The 21,210-nt window shown below is 37.4% G+C and overlaps 1 protein-coding gene across 2 annotated transcripts in view; it reads left to right on the top strand.

Annotated features, from left to right (window-relative positions):
- Nucleotides 1-1,652: 1,652 nt before the first annotated feature.
- The window catches only part of LOC101845635 (ceramide transfer protein), a 34,800-nt gene continuing 15,242 nt past the window's right edge, over nt 1,653-21,210 (top strand). Inside the window, exons 1-6 of one of the 2 annotated variants that reach the window (XM_005104701.3) lie at nt 1,653-2,062; nt 12,256-12,372; nt 14,753-14,857; nt 16,047-16,179; nt 17,561-17,668; nt 20,696-20,850. In XM_005104701.3, coding sequence (XP_005104758.1) covers nt 1,835-2,062; nt 12,256-12,372; nt 14,753-14,857; nt 16,047-16,179; nt 17,561-17,668; nt 20,696-20,850 — 846 coding nt within the window. In that variant the 5' untranslated portion in view covers nt 1,653-1,834. Of the gene's footprint in view, nt 2,063-12,255; nt 12,373-14,749; nt 14,858-16,046; nt 16,180-17,560; nt 17,669-20,695; nt 20,851-21,210 lie in introns of both variants that reach the window. The other variant, XM_005104700.3, reaches the window with a different exon arrangement.

The following is a 21,210-nucleotide window of genomic DNA, read 5'->3' as shown; positions in this document are numbered from 1 at the left end:
TATCAGGCAGATAATAATATTATGAATTTCTAATGGCGTATTATTACGTGTATGTCTATGCGTAAAGGTCCGCTAAGAGCTGTAAAATTAGTGTAGGCTTACCTAATGTGCTGTTATCGAATTGCGTTTCGTGTACCTAGCAAGACTGATATACATGTAAGTGATGGACTTTGGAAAATTTGACTCTGTCCAGAACAAGTGATGGACCCCGGTCAGCAGACTGCAATTCTCCCATGGGTCTTGATGGGGCTTTTCTGTTCTATATACTATGATAGTACAGATTACCCTCATTAGAAGACCGGTACAAAGATCGAGAGGCCTATACTTTGATAATAGTAGGCTAAATGTACCGTTGTTCAATATGACAGACAGGAACTTCGCACATCTCGGTAGTCAGTAGCCTACCTTGTAGGCTATAAAGAAAAAGATAAACCTTAAATACATAGTTAAAAATCTTCCCAAAATTTCGAAATTTACACTATGATAATTATGAAGCGCTCCTTTTTTGTGGTTACCATTTTGTTATCTTTGTAGCCTACTTTTCATAAGCTTAAATGTTACATAATATCTTTATATACTTACCTAGCTCCACCCATTACTCTCTATCCCTCTCTTTAAACGCCTTGCCTCTCTCGCCTACCTAACCCCTTTTTCGTTCTCTCCCTCTAATTGTTCTCTCTCAAAACCGACCCGCTTCCCGTCCCTCTGTCCCTTTCTCTTATAAATATGCGTACCCATGTGCTCTCTCTCTCTCTCTCTCTCTCTCTCTCTCTCTCTCTCTCTCTCTCTCTCTCTCTCTCTCTCCCCCCCCCTCTCTCTCTCTCTCTCTCTCTCTCTCTCTCCCCCCTCTCTCTCCCTCCCTCCCCACAAACATACACATATTATTATGCTCACACACATACGAACTTGCATCTTATGTTGGTTGAGTATTGAGAGTTGCAATACATGAAGAAATACGTATTCAGTACTTTGAATTCTGCTGTTTTATATTTTTCATACCTTCTGTTTAAATTATAGACCTGTAGATAGTCTAATAGAGTTGATATTTTTTGTCAGACGAAGTCAGATCACAGATCCGAATTAATGTCTCTAATTACTCCCTCTAAACATCTAACAACAACAGCAACAACAAAAGAAAGAAAGAAAAATCCGAGGGGAGGGGGGCTCTTGAGGTTGAAAAAGAGATTTAAACTGGCTTCTAAAAGAATGAATTCACATGTTTGTGCTTTGGCACCACCCTTTTATGTATACACCGGCTCACAGCAATAAATATAATATATATATAGATCTATATTAATTAATTATTTCAATACAGAGATAGTCTGACCACTGACAGAGGAAACGCAGAAGTCGGGGGAGAAAATCTCTGATCGCGAAGTTTGTTTTTCTCCTTTATTACAAGTTAGCTCCCTTATCAAAGACCCACCCCTTTACCGGTGTTCAATGAATTAGTTCCAGCTTTGTCCCACCAATAAACGTATTTTTGATATATTACGTACCTGTTTTTTAATTGATTAAAAATTCTTTTTCAAAATTCTTTTATGATATAATCTTACCAAGTAAAGTTAGAAAGAAAAGTACTAAACCCTTTAAAAAGATGAAAATGTAAAATTCCTGAGAATTCTAAAACGGTTCCTAAATTAAGTCGATACCTCCTGGGAGACATATTTCAAGATGGCGATATAACCAAACAAATGGTGGTCGAGGTGTCACAGACCTCAATACTATGTTAGAAGCCATATGATTTATTAATAGCAATTGATTTAAGATTATCCAGAGCTAGCATGACATTTTACATGACTACATAAACTGAAGTGAAATCAACCAAGCAATTATGACAGAAGAAACAAATGTTCTGAGTTTAACAGATGACGAGGACGATTTTGAAGACGAGCCTCTACCCGAACTGTGTGGCACACTTTGTAAATGGACAAATTATTTACATGGTTGGCAGGATCGCTATATTGTATTGAAAGACAGTACAATTAGCTACTATAAATCTGAAGATGAGACTGCTTTTGGATGTAGAGGGGCTGTTTCACTTTTGAAGGCTGGTGTAACGGTAAGTAACTAACACTAACACTCAACACCTAGATCTAGATATCTAGATATCTAAATAGATCTAGATTTAGATCTAGATAATCTAGATCTAGATCTAGATATCTAGGCTACAAAACTACAATTGAGTCAATTGTAAACAGTGTAATACTAACGATGGCTCACAGGGCTCAGCCACACTGTGTAAACAATAGCCAGTCAGTGAGCAAGCTTCTTCCACTACTGCTCTTCTTTCCCTGTAATATATTTAGAAAACAATTCTGCCTCATGATTCTTCTGAGTTTGTGCCTTATGGGTGAGAATAGTGCTGGCGAGTCTTTTGGCTATTCTCACCCGGTGCGCGTTCACCGTTATAGCCTAGATCTAGATCTAGGCCAACCAATTTTGCGTTCACCCTAAAACACAGAATTCTACACTGTGAAACAGAAAAATTGTAGAATTCTGTGCCGTGAACAAACGTTCCATTACTACTGTTAGCCTACTAAAAGCGTACAATTGTGTCTGTGGGCAGTGGAGAGAGAGAAAGAGAGAGAGAGAGGAGTAGCGCGAGAACTTCCGGGCAAAACAAAATGCCGACCCGCGTAGTTCGGCTCAATTAAAAAAATTAAATAGCCATAGCATCCTTGTAGTCGATAAAATTAGCTTACTTTTGTGCTATAACGTAATCTTTTCTTTGCCTTTATCCATTTGATCATCCATATCGATAGAAAGTATTCCGAAATTAGGAAAAACAGGTCTTGTTTCACAGCGGGTGAGAATAGCCTACGGTGGCAAGTCTCACCCGGGATGAGAGGTCGATCGTATTTTTATTCTCACCCCGGGTGAGAATAGCCACTTCCTAATTTTTATTCTTTAATTTTATGTGTGCGAAAAAACGAAGTGACTATTTCTCAGGATGCTCGGGGAAAATAAACTTGGACCTCTATATCTATTTCTCCAAATGGTATCGGTTCTCAAGTCTTTTTGTGTTTTTTTTGCGAGAGTTCGACGTCATCTTTCATTGTTCTGCCACTCTGCAAAGACTGGAGAAGCATTTTTTGCATCGAATTCCAATTTCAAGAGCTAGAGATTTTTAGATCTCTAGATGTCTGAATGTATTTAGATACTTCAATTGTGGTTGGGGCAACGTTCCCGGACTATACTTTATTTGAAAATGCCTTCAAATGGTAATCTACTGCGAGAAAACAAGACTGCTCGACTTTGGCAGTACAGTAACCTATTTTGCATTTAGTCACCCCTAAATAAAGCAAAAACTAAAATAGAGAGAAAAAAAATCCCTCCACCCCCCCCCCCTCGTTCACGCCTTAGGCGCCCACACACATGCACGCATGCACACGCACGCACACACACACGCACACTCATGCACGCACACACACACACACGCACACATGCGGGCCACTCCATTCGCAATAACCAAAAAATCTCGAGAATGGAAGCTGTTGGGAGAAATAGAGTTCTAGTTTATTTTCATGAGCGTTCGGAGAAATAGAGCTGGCCTTAAATGTATTGTAAAGAACAATGTGAAGTTGCAACCTCCTCTATGCAGTAAAAAATTTGAGGTGCAACTGATCCTCAATATATCCCTTTAGTGGGTGAATCAATGTCCCCCCATACTTTTGCACAGCAGTTTGTATCAATTTGTCTAACTTAATCATTTTTCCTTCAACAATTAAGGCTAGGCCCAGATTAAAACACATTCGCAGTTGCTACGTTCATGGCTCCCTGAATCCTCAACCATTGGCACGGAGGCATGACTGAAACGCTACGTTCGTTCAAACTCAGAGTGAATGAGTAAACAGCACAGGAATACTCGTCTTAAAAATAATGCTGCGGTGGTCCGAATTCAACGGAGTTTACAGAGGGCAAAGGAGAGCACCGCAAAACAGCCTCGGTGGACAAGGCCTCGGTCGCTCAGCGCGCGGGACACGACTTCGATCCTCTTCCCGGCTGCGGACCCGGCAAGGATCGACAGTTTGAAAATATAAGTCGTTAGAAGCAACAAGTAATAGAAGAAGGCCAAGGCGGGAAGAGGGGTGGGAGGGGATGAGAAAAGAAGGAGCAAAAGGGAAAAGGGTAGGGGGTGAAGTGAGCAAGATCATTCTTAAATTTCAAAGAACAACATTCATGGCGCCGTGAACGTAGCCACTGCAAAAAACTTCTTCATAAATTCATGATAAAATTTTATTTTCGCCATCATGTGGAAAATGAGATTGTTCACAGCACTTCCTGCTTCTCACACACATTTTGCATACACACATGTATGGCCTTCGTCAAAGCTCACTAATGACACTTTTTAGTGACAAAACTTTTTACAAGAAATAAATTTTATAGTGAACACTTTTTTTTTGCACTAGAGGTTCTTAAAACATGCTTTCAATAAACACAATGTCGCCATTAGAAAAACATGACAGACTTGCTTTTAAAAGAGATTGCCCCAGCATTAAATCTGTAGAAACGACCCACTTGGATTTTTTTTCAGTATCTATTAAGGAATTTTTAGAATACAGCTATTAGGTGTAAAATCTAAAAAAAAATTGATCTTTTAAGAGAAAGTGTATAAAAGTCAATGTGCAAAAGCAAGAGAGTCTATGTTCGATAATTTAGGAAATATTTTACTTTATTGAGCAACAAATTTTTGACAGCACTATAGTGCTTGCTTCTAAGTGAAAATGTATCTCTAGATGTATTTCCCTGCTGTGCTGAGCTATTTGTTAGTGAACTGGTTGGGTTGAGGGTAACTTGGAAAAAAGATTGTCATATCAGGGAGGAATTAGATTCTGCATCCAGCGACCAGTATGATAGATGGTTAGGATTAAGTTGAGGCACAATTTTGTTTCTCGTTGCTCATTAAGAATTTTAAAAATATGTTTTTGCATCTCGTGATTGTAAAGTTTTTTTTACCAATGTGTGTGTATGCACGGCGTCCAAAATACCATCTCAGCAATCTTTTAGTTTGTCCGCCCCCCCCCCCCCCCGTGGTGGGCCATAAATCACCGGCAGGTGACCTGCCTTTTCACGCGTCAGGTCGGGGATTGACCGGGGTCAACTCGTGCACTGCGCTGTTGTATCTTGTCCTTATCAGAATGTGTTTCTTCCCTTAATTTCATGAGCCGTAAAATGATATTCACTCTATCCCTAGAATCTATTTCTTCACCAATTTCGCTTCGTCTACGTCTTCTTGGTAACTTGTGAAAGTTTCAACACTTTTCATTGATTCGTTTTGGGAATATTAACAATTTTAAATTGTGAGTGTTAAGTGGTCGGAAGTGTCGTTAATAAAATTTAATTACAAATCATTCCAAAATGAAACGTTGTTGTTTATTTCTGTTTGCGCGGTGTGATAGCCATCAAATCACATTTTCTAATAATGGGAATTTTGTTTTTCCTGCACTTTGCCATGACTGGCAATCAGTTAGTGAATGGTGTTCCTAAGTAAAAATTGTTAAACTGCAATGGGTCGGTCACACATATAGATAGAGGCATAGAGATTCTCTGAGTGAACTTTGTTGGGTGTGTTGGCGTTTAATTTTAACTGTCAAACAAAAAAAGTACAGAAAGCCCCGATTATGTAAAACAATGCCAGGAGCTATTCTCTAGATTTATGGGATTGATGTGAGGGACCAAGATGAACAGTTGTATTCCGCTAAGTGTTTTACCACGATTTCTAATATCAAAAGGAGATATATGGTGTTACATCACCTCAATTCATGCCGCAAAAAAGCTGTTGACGCTAGTAGGAACATGTGGTGTGCGTTTGACAGTAACATAAATGTGAATTCCTGCTCCGTTTGTCGGCATTGCTTTGGTGGCTGCATGCAAAGATCCATTTCAAGCAAACATCGCAAAACACCCCAAGCATACCTCCATCCTCATGCGTACAAGAAACTAACAAACACAATTTGTACAGAAACAAGAAAATACTCCCGTTAAACTGCAAAAATTGAGGAAGCAAGTTGACTGGAAGCAATATTCAATCTTCTCAATGAAAGATTTAGCCATGTTCACACTGCAATATCACATCTCAAACCAGTAGAACAATTTTCACTTCCGGAAATCTTCGTAGCAATCGACGATTACATGGCCGCATTCAGACGCTATTTCCCCGCAAAGTTATCCCAAAGCAACACATATTATAGCAATACTGTATTCCACACATACAACAACTCATGTTTGCTCTCTGAATTTTGGGAGAACAGGACACAGAAAGCAGCCACCAAGCGATCTCAAAACTGGAAGCCAGAGCACGAAGGATCCCAAACCAGATAGACATAATGCATTTTATTTTTGTGTTGCATCTCTTGCTAAAAGCACCCTCATTGCGTGCTGCTGGATATGTTTAGAAAGAAAAATTGCATTTATACTTTTAGTCTGTACATGTTCATTTTGTGAAAGAAATCGGTGCTGTATATTGAAGATACGTCAGTATATCATTATTCAGGAGGATACTCATTCCTTTGGATACAAAAAGTCATGAATGCAGGGAAGCGTTTTGGCTATTATGCTCATGACGAGTTCTATGTTCGTGCTGGAAACAACATTTTTAGTGAGTCAATTTCTAAACACATTTTCGTGTTACACGTAACAGTTTCGTAAATATTTGATGTTAGGCTTATAAGTTATTAGCCATTCAATATGTGTTTGTTCTTTTGGCTAACTATAAATAGACATACATTTTAAGAGCATCTAACTCCAAAACGTTAGCAGCCGTGGTATTTTTTGTTTGTGTAAGACGATAAAACATGTGTTGAAAAATTCATTTCACTGGCTACCGACGCAGGTAGCGGGAGGTCGAGTTAGTAACCTCTGGGTGACCGGCCCGCCGTGACCCTGTCACTCCATCGGTGAGCCAACTAAAAGAGTGGTGTTTGTTCGCCGTGTATGGTATAAAAATGTTCTATTGACTAAAAAGGAGAACTTGAGATGCAAATTGCAAAACACTAGACATGCACCAAATTAGAAGCATGTAGATGTACTTTTTTGGGGAGCGAAACTGATGCTGTATTTTTACTGCAGAACACACACACACACACACACACACACACACACACACACACACACACACACACACACACACACACACACACTCACACTCACACACACACACACACACACACACACACACACACACTTTATATATGAGCAATTGCCAAAACGTGAGATACTCTTGAGACTCAGTGGTGCAAAAAAAATTTTCTTACCAATTTGACTCTCTTTTATGTCAGTCACAGATTGACATTTAGTGCTCATATTCTAGAGTATCAGAGCAAGGAGACGTACGGTTTTGGAGATATGGGTCTATTGGTTTGGCAGCTACTGTATTTCTTGTATGTAACAGTGATGACAAAAACAGATAAGCAGCAAGGCAAATTATGGACTTTAAATTCCATTTGTTTAGTAATCAAAGACTTCGTACACTATGAACTCCATTCATAATGGTAATATGAATGACAAGCTTTGTAACAATGACGCAGTGCACACAACATGTCATCATTGTTATGTACAAGAAAGGATACACATTGGACATTATCATTAACAACACATCACAATAGTGAAAGGCTGTACAAATAGTTAAATACAGTTATCAAAGCCTCAGTACCAGAAAAACACATGTGTAAAACAATTTTTAAACTAATATGAGGCAAAAGCACAAAATCAATTGAGCTGACTTGTACATAACAGTGATGACAGACATGACTTGTACATAACAATGATGACACAATGTACAGGAAAAGACAAAAGTCTTGCCTCCAGAGAGAAAAGCGCACTTTAAGAATAAAAAAACCCAGGAGAGGTTTCTTTTGCTTTGAAACAGATACCAGGTCATATCAAAGACAGTCGACAATCACAATTACGTTGCTAATTATGACAAAGAGTACTTGTACATAACAGTGATGACAAAACATACTGGGAAAAGATAAAATCATGCCTACAAAGAACAAATTTGCACTAAGAGATACACAGATCAATAAAGGCGTATTTTGTTTCTAAATGAATCTTGCATGTATGAAATATATATTGAAAACTTATTGATATTAGCAATTATGAAAAATATTACTTGTACATAACAATGATGACACAATGACACAATGTATTGGGAAAAGGCATATCATGCCAACAAAGAACAAATGTGTACTTTTGAGTTAGACAGATAAACAAGGACATGTTTGTCTATTTGTTTGAGTAAAAAGAGCACACATGACTTAAAAAATGTTTGCTTTTAGGACAATGTAATTTCTAGTACGTCGGTCAGTCTTGTACGGCTGCATGACGACACCCCAAACGTCATCACTAAGCACAAAAGCTAAATCTATAACCACAGAAATGATCCATCTCTCGAAGTTTGTTCACACATCACACTCTTGTTCCAGGAATCCAATGTAAACACCACAATTTCACTAAAATATTCAATAGGGTAGCCTAAAAACACGCAAAACAATCCAGTACGTCACATTCAACTAAAGATTCTTGTGCGTAACCGGAGGGTGACGGCAATGACTACTTTCGTTTTTCTCTTTACCCTGTTACTCCCGCTGTTCTGGGGGAGCGGGTAAGGGGAAGTCACTCAAGAAAACAATTATATCGCAAAGTGACGCCATTAACGGTGAATGTTAAACAGCCGACCGAAATCGTAGATCTAGGAACCCGATGTTCCTTTCGCGCATCGCGGCTTTTGAACTATTCAATAAACGACGAAAAGCAAAAAGATTTAACCAGCTGTGGTGATTCTACTGAAAAATAATGGTGTTTTCTGAAACTCCTAGGCCGTGACGACACCACTGACGCACAAGTGATCCGAATTATTCATTTATTTGCAAACAAATAAACTGATTTCTTGAGCAAGTGAACCTTTCTCGATCACAAATAGCATAGAATCAAAGCACAGGTTAAAAAAAACAAGCCAAAAATACTAAATTTTTGACATTCTTGGAAGTTTGCATTGGTGTGCTCAAAATGACACTCCAGGAATCACAAAAAAACGAACATTTTTGGCACAAAATTTACAAATTCAAGATTATAAAGCTGACATAGGGTCTGAAACTGCTAATGCAGGTTCTACATCCTATATTTGACATGTGTACAATTTTTGGAGGAATAAATACTAATGCATCACATTTTATGCACACTATTGTGAGATGTGTGTGTTTTCCCCCACGTTTTGGCAATGGCTCATATATATATATATACATACACATATGGCCACTAAAATCCTCACAAATCACTTGTCCAGAAATATCAAACCATTTCCAAAACATCAAAATTATGGTAACATACAAGGGCGCATGCTGAAACCCCATAAATTTTTTTAACAGGGGGGTATGGCCAAGTTTATGTGTAATAAAAACTAGTGAAATGTACAATTGGGCCTTATAGAATTTGTTTCCTAAAATAAAAGCATCATGTTCACAAACGGTGGAATGCAGTATTATAACATGGATAGCTCGAATTCGTCGGGACAGGCCTCGGTAGTTCGAAGAATCCGTAGTTCGAGAGAAATATGTAACAGGTATAAAGAAGAAAAAAAAAGGGACCGCAGACACAGTTGGAAGGATGCGTGATTTCAAGTCTTCAGCGTTCAACCAATACGTGTTATACTGTATTTATAAAAAGTCAAAATTTGTGTAAAGCAGATAGAAATGAACAGGAAAAGTGCTTTAGAATATCTATAAATAAGATGGGTCTATATAAAAGTAAAATATGAACCAGAAGCACAAACTTTAAAGTTCTTTAAAATTCTTTGAGACACCACAACATGAATCAACCTACCCACAAACACTGCAATAAAATTGTATAATGTTACCAACTTTGGTCTAAATCTAAATGCCCCCTGTACTTTCATCACTGTAGCAAATCAGAGAGACTTCACAGTAGACCATGGTCGATCGGGTGGGACCAGGGACGAACGTTAGCTTGTTTGACAAGGTAATCAAAGTGAGAGGAAGAACCAGGTAGAAATGAGCCCACACACGAAAAACTTTCCGAAAATAGGAACGTAATTAACAAAACTTCTTATTGGAGGCGGCATCACTCAGTTGCGAATGAAAACAAATCCTGAATTCATATAATTGTATGTTCACCCGTCAAAATTAAAAATAATCGAGATGATAAATCATGATTTTATTCCTACTGTGGGCAAAATGTAATTATAAATGTTTAAAACGCTGTGTGAATAATGGTCTCAAGATTTTTCACCAGCAAATCTAAAGTTAAGATGTGAATACACAAACAGAAGCCGGCTAAGAAGCAGAGATGACAATATTAAAATTAATTATGTATTAAAATTAGTAATTTGGCTTCAAATTTGGATGTCTTTGTCTTGGTTAGCTTTTTGTGGCGAGGAAATCATATCTGGACCTGATCGTAGAGCGGTAAAAAGTTTAGGGGAAAAAAAGAAGCACTCATAGCAGCCACAAGATATTTAGGAGTTCACCCCCCTTATCTCTTTGAGGTGGACTTGACTTTACCAGTCCAATTGTTAGCTTACATAATCAGTGCTTGTGACTGCTTTAAATAAAAGTGGCTCAAAAAGGGTGAACAGGGTATGATGCAATGAAACAATTTTGAGTGTTGTGCACATAGGTCAAATTTAAATTATTTAAATTTATAAAGCCAACATCTATGGGTGTATTGTGTATTTGACGGAGATTATGTTCTCAAATGACGGAAGGGAATTAGTGATTATTTAATTATGAAAGTGTAGACGTTTCACCCCTGGGTGGGACTCCGGTAAACCTTCAGCTAAACCAGCTCCTTGTATCTGTAGTCTAATAGTTATTTTGAGGCTGTGTAAAGCAAATTTAAGCATAGAGACTGAGCTTAAGTTCATGTTTTGATTAATTATGTTTAAATCAGATGTACTTCATGCCTGTCCAGACTACAATTTGTTTTTTTATTGTAGTATTCATCTCCGTCTTCGGTGACCTTAATCACCCTGGCAGCTGTGACGGAACCTTTCACCCAAGGCACTTTAATTAGCTTTCATTTAGGAATGTTAAGCCTGATTAAATTTTGAAACGTCCGGTTGTTTGTTTGCTGTTTAGGGTTCTTACACGTATAGTGTTATGGCATTACAACCATTTCAAAATTATCTTTTTTTGTAAATTAAAACTAGATAACTAACTCTCAAAGATGTTTCAGTCATATTTCGAATATTTCATACTTTGGGATTAGTACATGATTTTTATGTCGTATAATGGATTGTGTTTTAACTAAGAACCTGGTCAATACGAAATAGACCGTGTTCAAAGGTGGTTTTAAGGGGCACAGCTTAACTCTTATTCTTTGACTTCCCTTATTTCTTCTATGGTGAATTAATGGCCTGTAGGCAATACTCTTGCTCATTGGGAAATAAAGAAGGGGAGATAAAAAAAAGTTAAATAAAAAACACAGGTAAAAATATATTTGGCTATTTGTATGAGTGGTGTATGTTGTTATGGGTGCAAGTGAGAACCAGAGAACTATGGTTTGATAACTTATTGAAACAAATAAACAGCATCTGTCACAATGCTATGCTAATGAAGGGAAAGAAATGACTGTGAATGGGTCAGCTTTTTTTAAGGTCCAATGCACACCGACCTTTATATTTAAGATTCATAATTTTCTGAGAGAAGATAAAGGAAAATGTTAAGTTAAATTCACAGAAAAACTAGAGTTTCATGAAATTCGATCAAGTTTTGATGTCTCTGCTAAATATTCCAGGATAAGTGTTCGAATGCAACCAAGCCTTTAAACAAGCGGTCTCAGTCATGAATTCTAAATGTATTACGATAGAAATTTGTTGACAGTGGAGTTGCAGCTTTTGTTAATTAAACACACATTTGTTTGAATTGAATTTCACTCTGCATACAACTCATCATTAGTCTTTTGAGGGGCAGGACTTACAAACTGACATCCTCAATAGTCAATGGGAACGGACACATTAAAAACTCTCTGAAACACAATTGTTTTTGCTGAGATTCAGATCTGCATTACCTGCACAATATTATAGGCCTAACGGCACTCTTGTCTTCAAAAAAAGGAATGGACATGCACATAACTAAAATAATTTTTTTTAAAAATCTGGTTTTATTGTTAGGAGAAATATTCAACGAAATTACTGATGCCCACAGTTAAACAGTTGACGCCACCCAGCTCCATTGATCTGCTTGAGTGAATGGAAACTCAGAATTGTTTTTCAAGAGAGTCATTTTTTTCTTCCAGCCCCATCAGTTTGATGAGTGCAGGTTCGATGTCAGCGTAAATGACAGCGTTTGGTACCTCAGAGCAGCAACGCCTGAGGAAAGACAGACTTGGATTGATGCCATTGAGCTGCATAAGGTACATGTGATTTACCTTTCTCAGCAACACTCTGTTGAGGGTCTTGACGATTGTGAATTGATTGCTTGTTTCTATTGATCTTCCTTTTGTGTGTGTGTTTGTGCGTTTGTGTGTGTGAGGGCTAAATCGTAAGTACCCGCTTACAAAATGTGATTTCTATATTTGCACAGATGTTGCATACTAGTGTATACATGATTAACTGATGTGATTGATTTTTCTGACTTGTTCGCTCTAGATAAAATGAGACCATTGACCCAAAGGGGGGATATTAACATGTTCTTATGCACTGTAGAATTGAAAATGGGTTGATATATCAATGTCATGCTCATTCTGTGCCGGAACAACATAGGGGGAACTGCTGCTTTTTCTTTCCTCATCCTTACTATTGTCCTTTGTTCCTCTACTTCTTTTGTATGTTTGTCACTCTCTTGTGAACTTCTGTTTCCGGGGTGCCTTGATAGTCGAAGTAGACTTTGTGATTTTGAGGCTAGAGAGGTGAGCAGAGTAAGCATGATTCCCTGTATGGACTTCTCAGTTGACATCCACCCTTGGCGCTCATATGACCTTATGCTGCTGCGAGCGTCGTAAAACCATACTAAAACAACAAAACAGACTATTGAATTTCATAAGATGTCATGATTTTTTTTGCTTTATGCTCTTAGCAGTTGTTTTTATATGGGTTTAATGGTGTACAGGGCATAGATAGGTCAATTAGAAGATGTGATCCCTCATTGTGGGTTGAGTATATCTGTTTTTTGGGGTTTTTTTTCTAGATCGAACCTTTCTTTCCTCCTTTATTTGGTGTTTGTTCTCTCTTGTAACATAACACCTCAAATCTTCGGCTCTAATATGACCTTTTTTTGTTGAAAGTCCCATAAAACTCTTATTAAAACCAAGAAAGAACCCTTAATTTACGTTTAGAAACTTAAATGCTGCTACAAGCATCCCCTTCTGATTCTACCTGAAATATTGTTGTTCCACTGGTTAGTCAGTTGAACATGTTATAAACAGTTGTGAGATCACTTGCTTGTTGATAAAAGATGATGCATCATTATATCATTATCAGGGTATGACAATTTGGGGTTGAGGGTAGACAATTTGGAATGAATTTGAAATGTCAGTCTTTTTTTTATGAGTGGTCTAACTCAGACTTTCTGTCCGACTGACATAGAATGGTCACAATGAAGAAAAAATGCTATTTATTTTCGATGAACGCTGTATTTATTTAATTTGATCCCCTATTTATTTCTCCTGATAGAATTACTTATGGCAAGAGCAGTTCCTTCTGTCCTTAGTGCGCCTACCTCATCTCTTTTTTCAGACTGATATAGTTTATGAAAACCTTTGCGTTTTGTGTCCGAGTTGTAGCAGAATGTTGTGGTAGATTAGATGTACTTAGTTCTATGAAATGTAAGACATATATTCTATTATCTCACCGCATATATTTTCTGATAAACATGGATAGAATAACAGTATTCTGCTTGTCTAGTCTTAGCTCCCTTGAGATTTTATATGTTGTTAATGGATACCTTGTTCAACGTGCACTAGCATTCACTCCTGATTTTAAACCTTAAAAAAAATTAAAATCCTTTTAATCCTTTTTATTTTTATGTGACCACTCTATTAGGTTTAGCCTACATAATAAAATGTGTCACGACGCGATGGAATCAGGCTCTCGTCAATTTTGTGCATGTAGAGTTATTGGTGGTATCATCTTAAAGCATGTTCATTTGTCTTGCTTTGGATGAAAAAAATATCCATTTATCTTGAATGGAAGTCAAGATATTTACGAATGATGGAGGTGGGGTTCACCTGGTTTCAGAGGTAAAATTAGTGAGAAAATTTCCACCAAAGATGAGTTATTTCCTTAGCTTGAGAGTCTATGGAGACTGAAAATTTACTTTTTTTGTGCCTTTAATTTTGGTTTTCAGTAAAATCTACTCAGAAAGGTTTAGAGCCACAAAACAAAAATTGGAAAAAAATTCACAAACCTGCGGAAAAATGCCAGTTTTTTCACTTTGATTATTTTGACGAGCGCTTGATTTCACTACGCTGCCTCACAAATATTAATTTTCATTATTTTTTTCCGAACAAGATTTCTAGCCTCGCCAGACTTTTGCACATTAAAAAACTGAAAAATATTGTACCAATGCATGGTTATTATATTTCCCTTAAAGAAAATATATATTTTGCTTGTGTCATTCTTTAAAAAAAAACCCAGCTTCCAGTGTTTTCCTGGTGCTGTCCTCATTTTTAATGTGCATTTTCCTGAAAACGGGGAGAATGTTCATACACTGGGCAATTAATTTTTCCAGTTGCTGTGCTCAACAATCGGTTAATAAAGAAAAAGAAAAAAGTTGTATTGTTTCACCATCAGCAGGCAGACTCCAGCTATGGCAGTGAGAACAACCTTCGGCGCCATGGCTCGATGCTCTCTCTGGCCTCGGGGACAAGCATATCCCAGGCATCGACATCGTCATTCAAGGTGTGTAGTAGACCAGATCTCTGTCTGCTCTCTGTCATTGGTCTGCTATATCAATCGTTCTTTGAATGAATAGCCAAGATGTTAAACAAGATTTTTTTTTTTAAAGGCCGAAGGGTCAAATGGCTTTGTTTGGGGCTACATTTTCTTGTTACATGTCATTTTAAGAAAATATATTTGAGGTGTAATGGGGAGGAGCAGAAAAAAATCTATAAGTTTTATTTTCTGTTCAAATTTTCACCTGCTCCTAGTCCATTTTATATTGATGCTCTTCTCTTGAGTTCAACCAGAAAACGTTTAACTTTTTGTGCATGTTATCATCAATGTACAAGTGAACCGGGCAATTTTTGCTCTCTGCCACTCAGTGATAAATAGGAGGAAACAAAAATACATAGCATTGTAGAGAGTTACAGGATAATAATAGAAGTCCTGTTTGCCCTAAGGCTTGCATATTTGATTAGCTGCTTTCATTTCTATGAAACCATTTGTGAACATTTTTCATGCGGCAAAGTAATCATAAGTGATCAGATAATGTGTTATGTATGTATGTATGCAAAAATTTGGTATATAAATTAACTATGTAAAAGGGATGAGAATGTGTGTGTACATACTTGGATGTAGTTATCCTTGTTGAAGTGAAGGTTTGTGTTCTATTCTGTAGCTTTCCCTTGGTTATAGATGTGTAGCAGATTCATTTGAAAAAATTGTGATAATTGTTTTCTGTGGCAAAAGTGACTATGGTGAGTGAGTGGTTGACAGGTGCTCTGGTGGGGTTTGCTATCTGTTGTCGTTATCTTTTGTCTTTCTTTTATTTTGTACGTTATTCTTGACACTCATCTGACCTATATGTGATGCAAGTGCCATGAAAGCCTTACTAAAAGCTAAGAACTGACTATGGTATTAAATGAAGAATAGATTGTTGGGTTTGTGCTTTTTATGCTTTTTTAAAACTGTCACTTTACCTGTGGCCTTGTTATCAGTAAAAAACGATGTGAAGAATGAAAGTTAATGGGCCAAAAGGATATGGCTTTGGAAACACTCATGTTTTGTTTAGTCAGTGATACTAAAAATACCCAAATGAGTCTTGCTGTTTCAAATGGATAAGAATCAAACAAATAAGGAAGTGGCAGTCGCTGGTTGTATGATGACTCATAATGTAAATTTGTCTTGTCTATTCACATGGCTTCTTCAGCGGGGACGTGGGTTGAAGGAAAAGCTGGCAGAGATGGAGACTTTCCGGGACATTCTCTGCCGACAGATTGACACCTTGCAGAGTTACTTTGACTCTTGTGCATCTGCTGTGACGCATGGGGCTGTACAAGAGTGTAAGCTGACCTCAGAATGATACATCTTTGATTTTGTAATTAGCACACATATTGGGGATAAATTTGCTGTCTGAAAGTTTTTTCTCTTAAGTATCAAGTCATCAGGCTTGTAATCACTTTTGTATGATGTTATGTTTTTAGAAGTAGAGTTGATCTTACCTGTACTTTCAATGATGAGCTGGAAAACTCCTTTATTCACTGCAATTTGGGTCGTATTGACGGGTTGTGAAATGTATTCTTCACATGGGTTCACTCATTGTATGAACTATATGATCAATGAAGGCTAACTGTATATTATGTGTATAACTCTTTACATTAAATGTTTCCATTAATGAATGGGTGTTTTTTTTTAGCATATATGAAAATATGAATTCTATATTTTTTTTGGTCTAAACATGCATCATGTGTTTGCCGGATACTTTGGGCCAGTTACTCAGGAAACTATGACCTTTTTTCTTCATTGATGAACTGTTCTTTACCTTTGATTTTCTTCTTTTAAAAGTTTCATAGTGTTCAGTTGTAGTTCGTTTCTTTTGTCAGTTTCTATGGTTTGCAATACTTTCTTTTTTTGGTAAATGATCAAAATTCTTACAACATTTTGTGTAGTATTATAATGGAAGACTACAGCTTTTCATTGTGAGGGTCCAGGAGGAACTTTTTTGGACTTTTTTACCCTGGAGGATAAGTGCAGTTGAAATTGGTTACTGGTTTCTCTGATGGAAAAAACTTTCAGCATATTCAACAGTGAGGGAATCAGTGTTCTTAGTTTATCAAAGTCAGTGTAAGACTGAGAGGACAACAGTGACTGGTGTTTGTGAGCTTAGGAGAGGATATGTGTTGTATCTTTGTTTTCAACCCAATCTTTTTTGTGGTCAGTCACCAACTTGGCTGTTGAAAATTTTGCTATAATTTTTGCTTTGATTTTATTTTGTTAAAATGACTACTTGAGTATGCCAAGGTTCATCAAGTGTCTTTTAAAAAAAATCTCTTTTATTTTGCCTGTTGTCCAGGCTGTTGTCTGCTATTATGAAGTTACATGCCTCTTTGACTCGAACAAATACAAGGAATATAATAAGTGTTCCCTATTTAATCTGTTAAAAAAATATGGCTCACTTTTAGAGTGAGCTATAAGCTGAGTCTCAGCTTTGGTCTTATATCGTTACTTCTTTTTCTCCAGTGTTACTAGTGTCCTGGTCTGCTTCTTGGTGTACTGTGGTTGCTATTATGTATTAGTGTAAAAAAGCTCAACTACTTACCATGTCCTTGATGATTTCAGTCAGCTGGTTTATAACAGAATTAAATTTTATTTATTTTATTCTTACAGTTTTTATATCAGGGGAGATGGATGTTCAAATTTTCTTTTGACTTTTTTTTAACACAGTGTCAGAGCATGATGATTTAGATGATGATCTGGACTTACCACATAGTGCCTCTGCTCATGACGTGCACTCAAGTCACAGACTAGAAGGTCTCAAAGGCAAAGATTTAGGTAAGTACATTCTTCTTTCAGGGAGTTCAGCAAGGTCGTAAAAAAATCGTAAATTCAGTGCCCTGATCGTAAAGGTCGTAAATGGTAGTAAATGTGCCATGACAGTAGTAAACAGTCGTAAATTAAACCTGCGTACAAAGTAATGAGCCCGGCAAGACTTTTTAGAGAATAGAGTCTTAGCCGCGGTACTCAGCGATTACAAAGTCCCATCTTTTGTAGAGGCCTGACACTCTAGACAGCTTGTCGCGTTGCATGTCTTTTATTCTTTGTATTTGCCGTCATTTTGAGGGATCGATCTTAGTAGTAGTATCAGTATCGCAGAACTCAAATATTTGAAAACCAAATCCGATAAGGTCAGTAAGTTCATTTTTGCTGGTTGCGATTGTGATATAATATTCGTTCAGTTTTTTTCCGGTCCGAGAGTACGTTTCACGCGAACAGGCGGCAGACGGAATTGTATGAGACTCCGATTGGGAAAATCAAGATCTACTTTCGCTTTCGTTACCACTCAGAAATTTACCGGCGATACTTTGATAACGCAACATTTGTAACAAGCAGGTTGCGCAATATAGACGCTGTGTCGCCGTACACATAAAATTTAATCAATACTCGGACTCATCACTGTGCTGTCACTTATGGAGAAAAGAAAAAGAAACAAAAAAATAAGCTCTGTCCGATTTTTAGATTGTCGGGCTCGCCATCGTGACCGTTCAGTGAACCTGCGCGCTTGCGCCTCGCATTATAGGCCTAGGACTATGAATAGGGGAGGGGATTATTGATTTTTTTTTTAAAGATACACTCAGGGGCAGGGCTGAAGGCAACATCAGAGGACAAAAACTTGGATGCAAATTTAAGAATTTTGTTTAGATGTAGAGCTCTCTACAAAGCGCTTTGGTGCAAGCCATGTATGGAATTGGGATCTTTCATCTTGTAAGCCGTGTTATTGAACTAAAGTGTGTGCGTTTCATTGGATGGGTGATAGTAAATTATAACTATATTGTAGCTTTCTGTTCAAGGCTGGCAGATTTTCAGTGTCATTGCATCTTGCCCTCCCTCAGTTGTTACAACTTTCACACTGCATGGGTCTACTTGAGCCATTCAAGTTATTGCTCTACTTTGAGTTTGAGCAATACTTTTTGTCTTTCATGTTCATAATATGAATCATGACACCCAGACTGGTTCTTGACAGTAGATATTCTGGTTCTAGGCCCTTCCGTATGCTCAAAGCAGGATTCTTTTTTTAAATAATGATGAGAGGAAAATATTACAGACTGAAATGCTTAAGTCAAACAAGACCCCAGTGCGACACTGACATGTTGTTAACTGGATATATTGTGTGTGTGTGTGTGTTGTTATGTAACATGCCCGTGGAAAATGGATGACCCCCTGGAAAATTGAGAAGCCTGTTTGGCAGTCACCCTGTGTGCATGCATTATATCTAAATCAAGCGGCGAGCTAGCGTGCGATCATCTGTCTATCCTCCATTTTGTCAACTGGACTTTGTTGTGTGTTATTTTTGTTCCATACACATAAGTAATATTAATATGTGAGGCAGCGTGGTGGAATCAGGCTCTCGTCAATTTTTGGGCATATTGAGTTATTGGTATCATCTTAAAGCTTGTTCATTTGTCTTGCTTTCAATGAAAAAATTACCCATCCATCTTCAATAGAAGTGGAGATATTTTGGATTGAAGGAGGTGGGGGTCACCTGGTTTAAGAGGTAAAATTAGTGAGAAAATGGCCGCCAAAGCTTGGTAAATTCCAAAGCTGGAGAGTCCATGAAAACTGTAGATTTATATTTTTGTACCTTTAATCAACGTTTTCGGTGAAATCCTCAAAGGAATGTGTTCGTAAATGGACATAAAAGGTGTTGAGCCAAAAAGCAAAAGTTTGATAAAAATTGCGAATCAGGGAGAAAACTGCTGTTTTCTTCAATTTCATTATTTTGACGAGAGCCTAATTCCACCACGCTTCCTCACATATGTTATTGATGGCGCAAATGAACTCCCTTTTTGAACAGGTGTGGGGATTGATTTTCTGGGTAGTAATTTTTTTTTTCTAGGAAGTAAATTTTTTCAGGGAAATGTTTTTTGATTGGCAGTACTGTAGATCTTTGCCAGATATTGCATACGAGTAATTCATAGTAAAAGTAAAATGCAATGTTTTTAGGTGTATGATGGTACCGAGAAGTACTTGGAAAGGAAAGGTAGTGCATGTTTTGTTAATGCTGTGTAATAGGTTCAATACTGTTTCCTGTGCTTTTAGTTCTGACTTTTTACTTTTGAATAAAAAATAACATTGGTTACATTCAGGAATATATGGTTGCTTTTAAGGACAAGGGGGCTATCCCGAAAATTACTGTTTTGAGAAAATTGAAGGTAAAGTTTTTGCCCTTGTTCAGTTTCTTTAAAAGACAAGGAGAGCTTTCTCTATAACCAAACAAAGATACACACCAATGAAACCAAAACTTCTCCTATAGGTAGGGCGATGCCCACTTTTGGTGTAGGTCAAGATTTCTGGAAACCACCGAAATATGGGTTAGCTCGCTTGTCCTTAAAAGCGACCATATCTTGTCAGTTTACAATACTAAAATTTTAGTCCTCATTTCAGCCCACAATTGCTACTGGGCCTTGAACTGTTTGAGTTTTCTGATTCGTTTTTTTTTTTTTTACAAAGCGTTTTTTTTTCTATCACAAAAAACAGAGGAATGACAAATACATCTGTGGCTCACTACTTCTGTCTGGAGAATTATTTCTAACAAGTAAATTGCATCAAACAATTATTTTACAACCATTTATTTGACAGAGGAATACAGTTTGACTGAGGAATACAGAGAAGTCAGTGAGGAAGTTTGAACTGGAAAGTCCGATCACTTTCGCCATCTGTACTTTTGATTTTAGAAAATGTTTGTTTTTCATAATCTTACCGCAGCAACATTCATCTAACAATGTTAGATGCTTATTTATTATTTATTTTATTTTTTGTTGTAGTCCATTATGTCTTTTTTTGTTTTTGTTTGCTCTGTAGCATCCATACTACAGCAGCATGGGGGGCATGCTGTGGACTTCAAAGGAGAAGCCTTCACCTTCAAAGCCACCACAGCAGGGATCATTGCGACTCTGTCCCACTGCATAGAACTGATGGGTCAGAGAGAAGAGGCTTGGAAAAAGAGAATGGATAGAGTGAGTGCTCTTTGGTTTCATTTTTTTGGGGGGGGGGGGGGGGGGCAGAAGTGGGAATGGTGTAGAAGAGTGCACCCCTCATATTTTATGTGAGGAACTTCAAGGGAATATGGTAAATAGCAGTATAAATGCTTTATTTTGTTATTGCTATTTAAAAAAATGATTTTCATTATGCAGTTGTTTAAGATTTATATAAATGTACAAATGCTTTTTATGAAACATCTATCGTCCTGATCTCCCCTCCTTCTATTTTGTGTTTGTTTCTCTCTTATAACACCTCTAATCTTCGGCACTTATTGTGTTGCAAGTGCCGTAAAACTCTTTCTACTAAACTTTTTATGATGCAACTACTTTTGTTTG

Source organism: Aplysia californica, unplaced genomic scaffold, assembly GCF_000002075.1.
Source record: "Aplysia californica isolate F4 #8 unplaced genomic scaffold, AplCal3.0 scaffold00432, whole genome shotgun sequence".
NCBI lineage: Eukaryota > Metazoa > Mollusca > Gastropoda > Aplysiida > Aplysiidae > Aplysia > Aplysia californica.
This window is presented reverse-complemented; position numbering and strand designations above follow the sequence as displayed.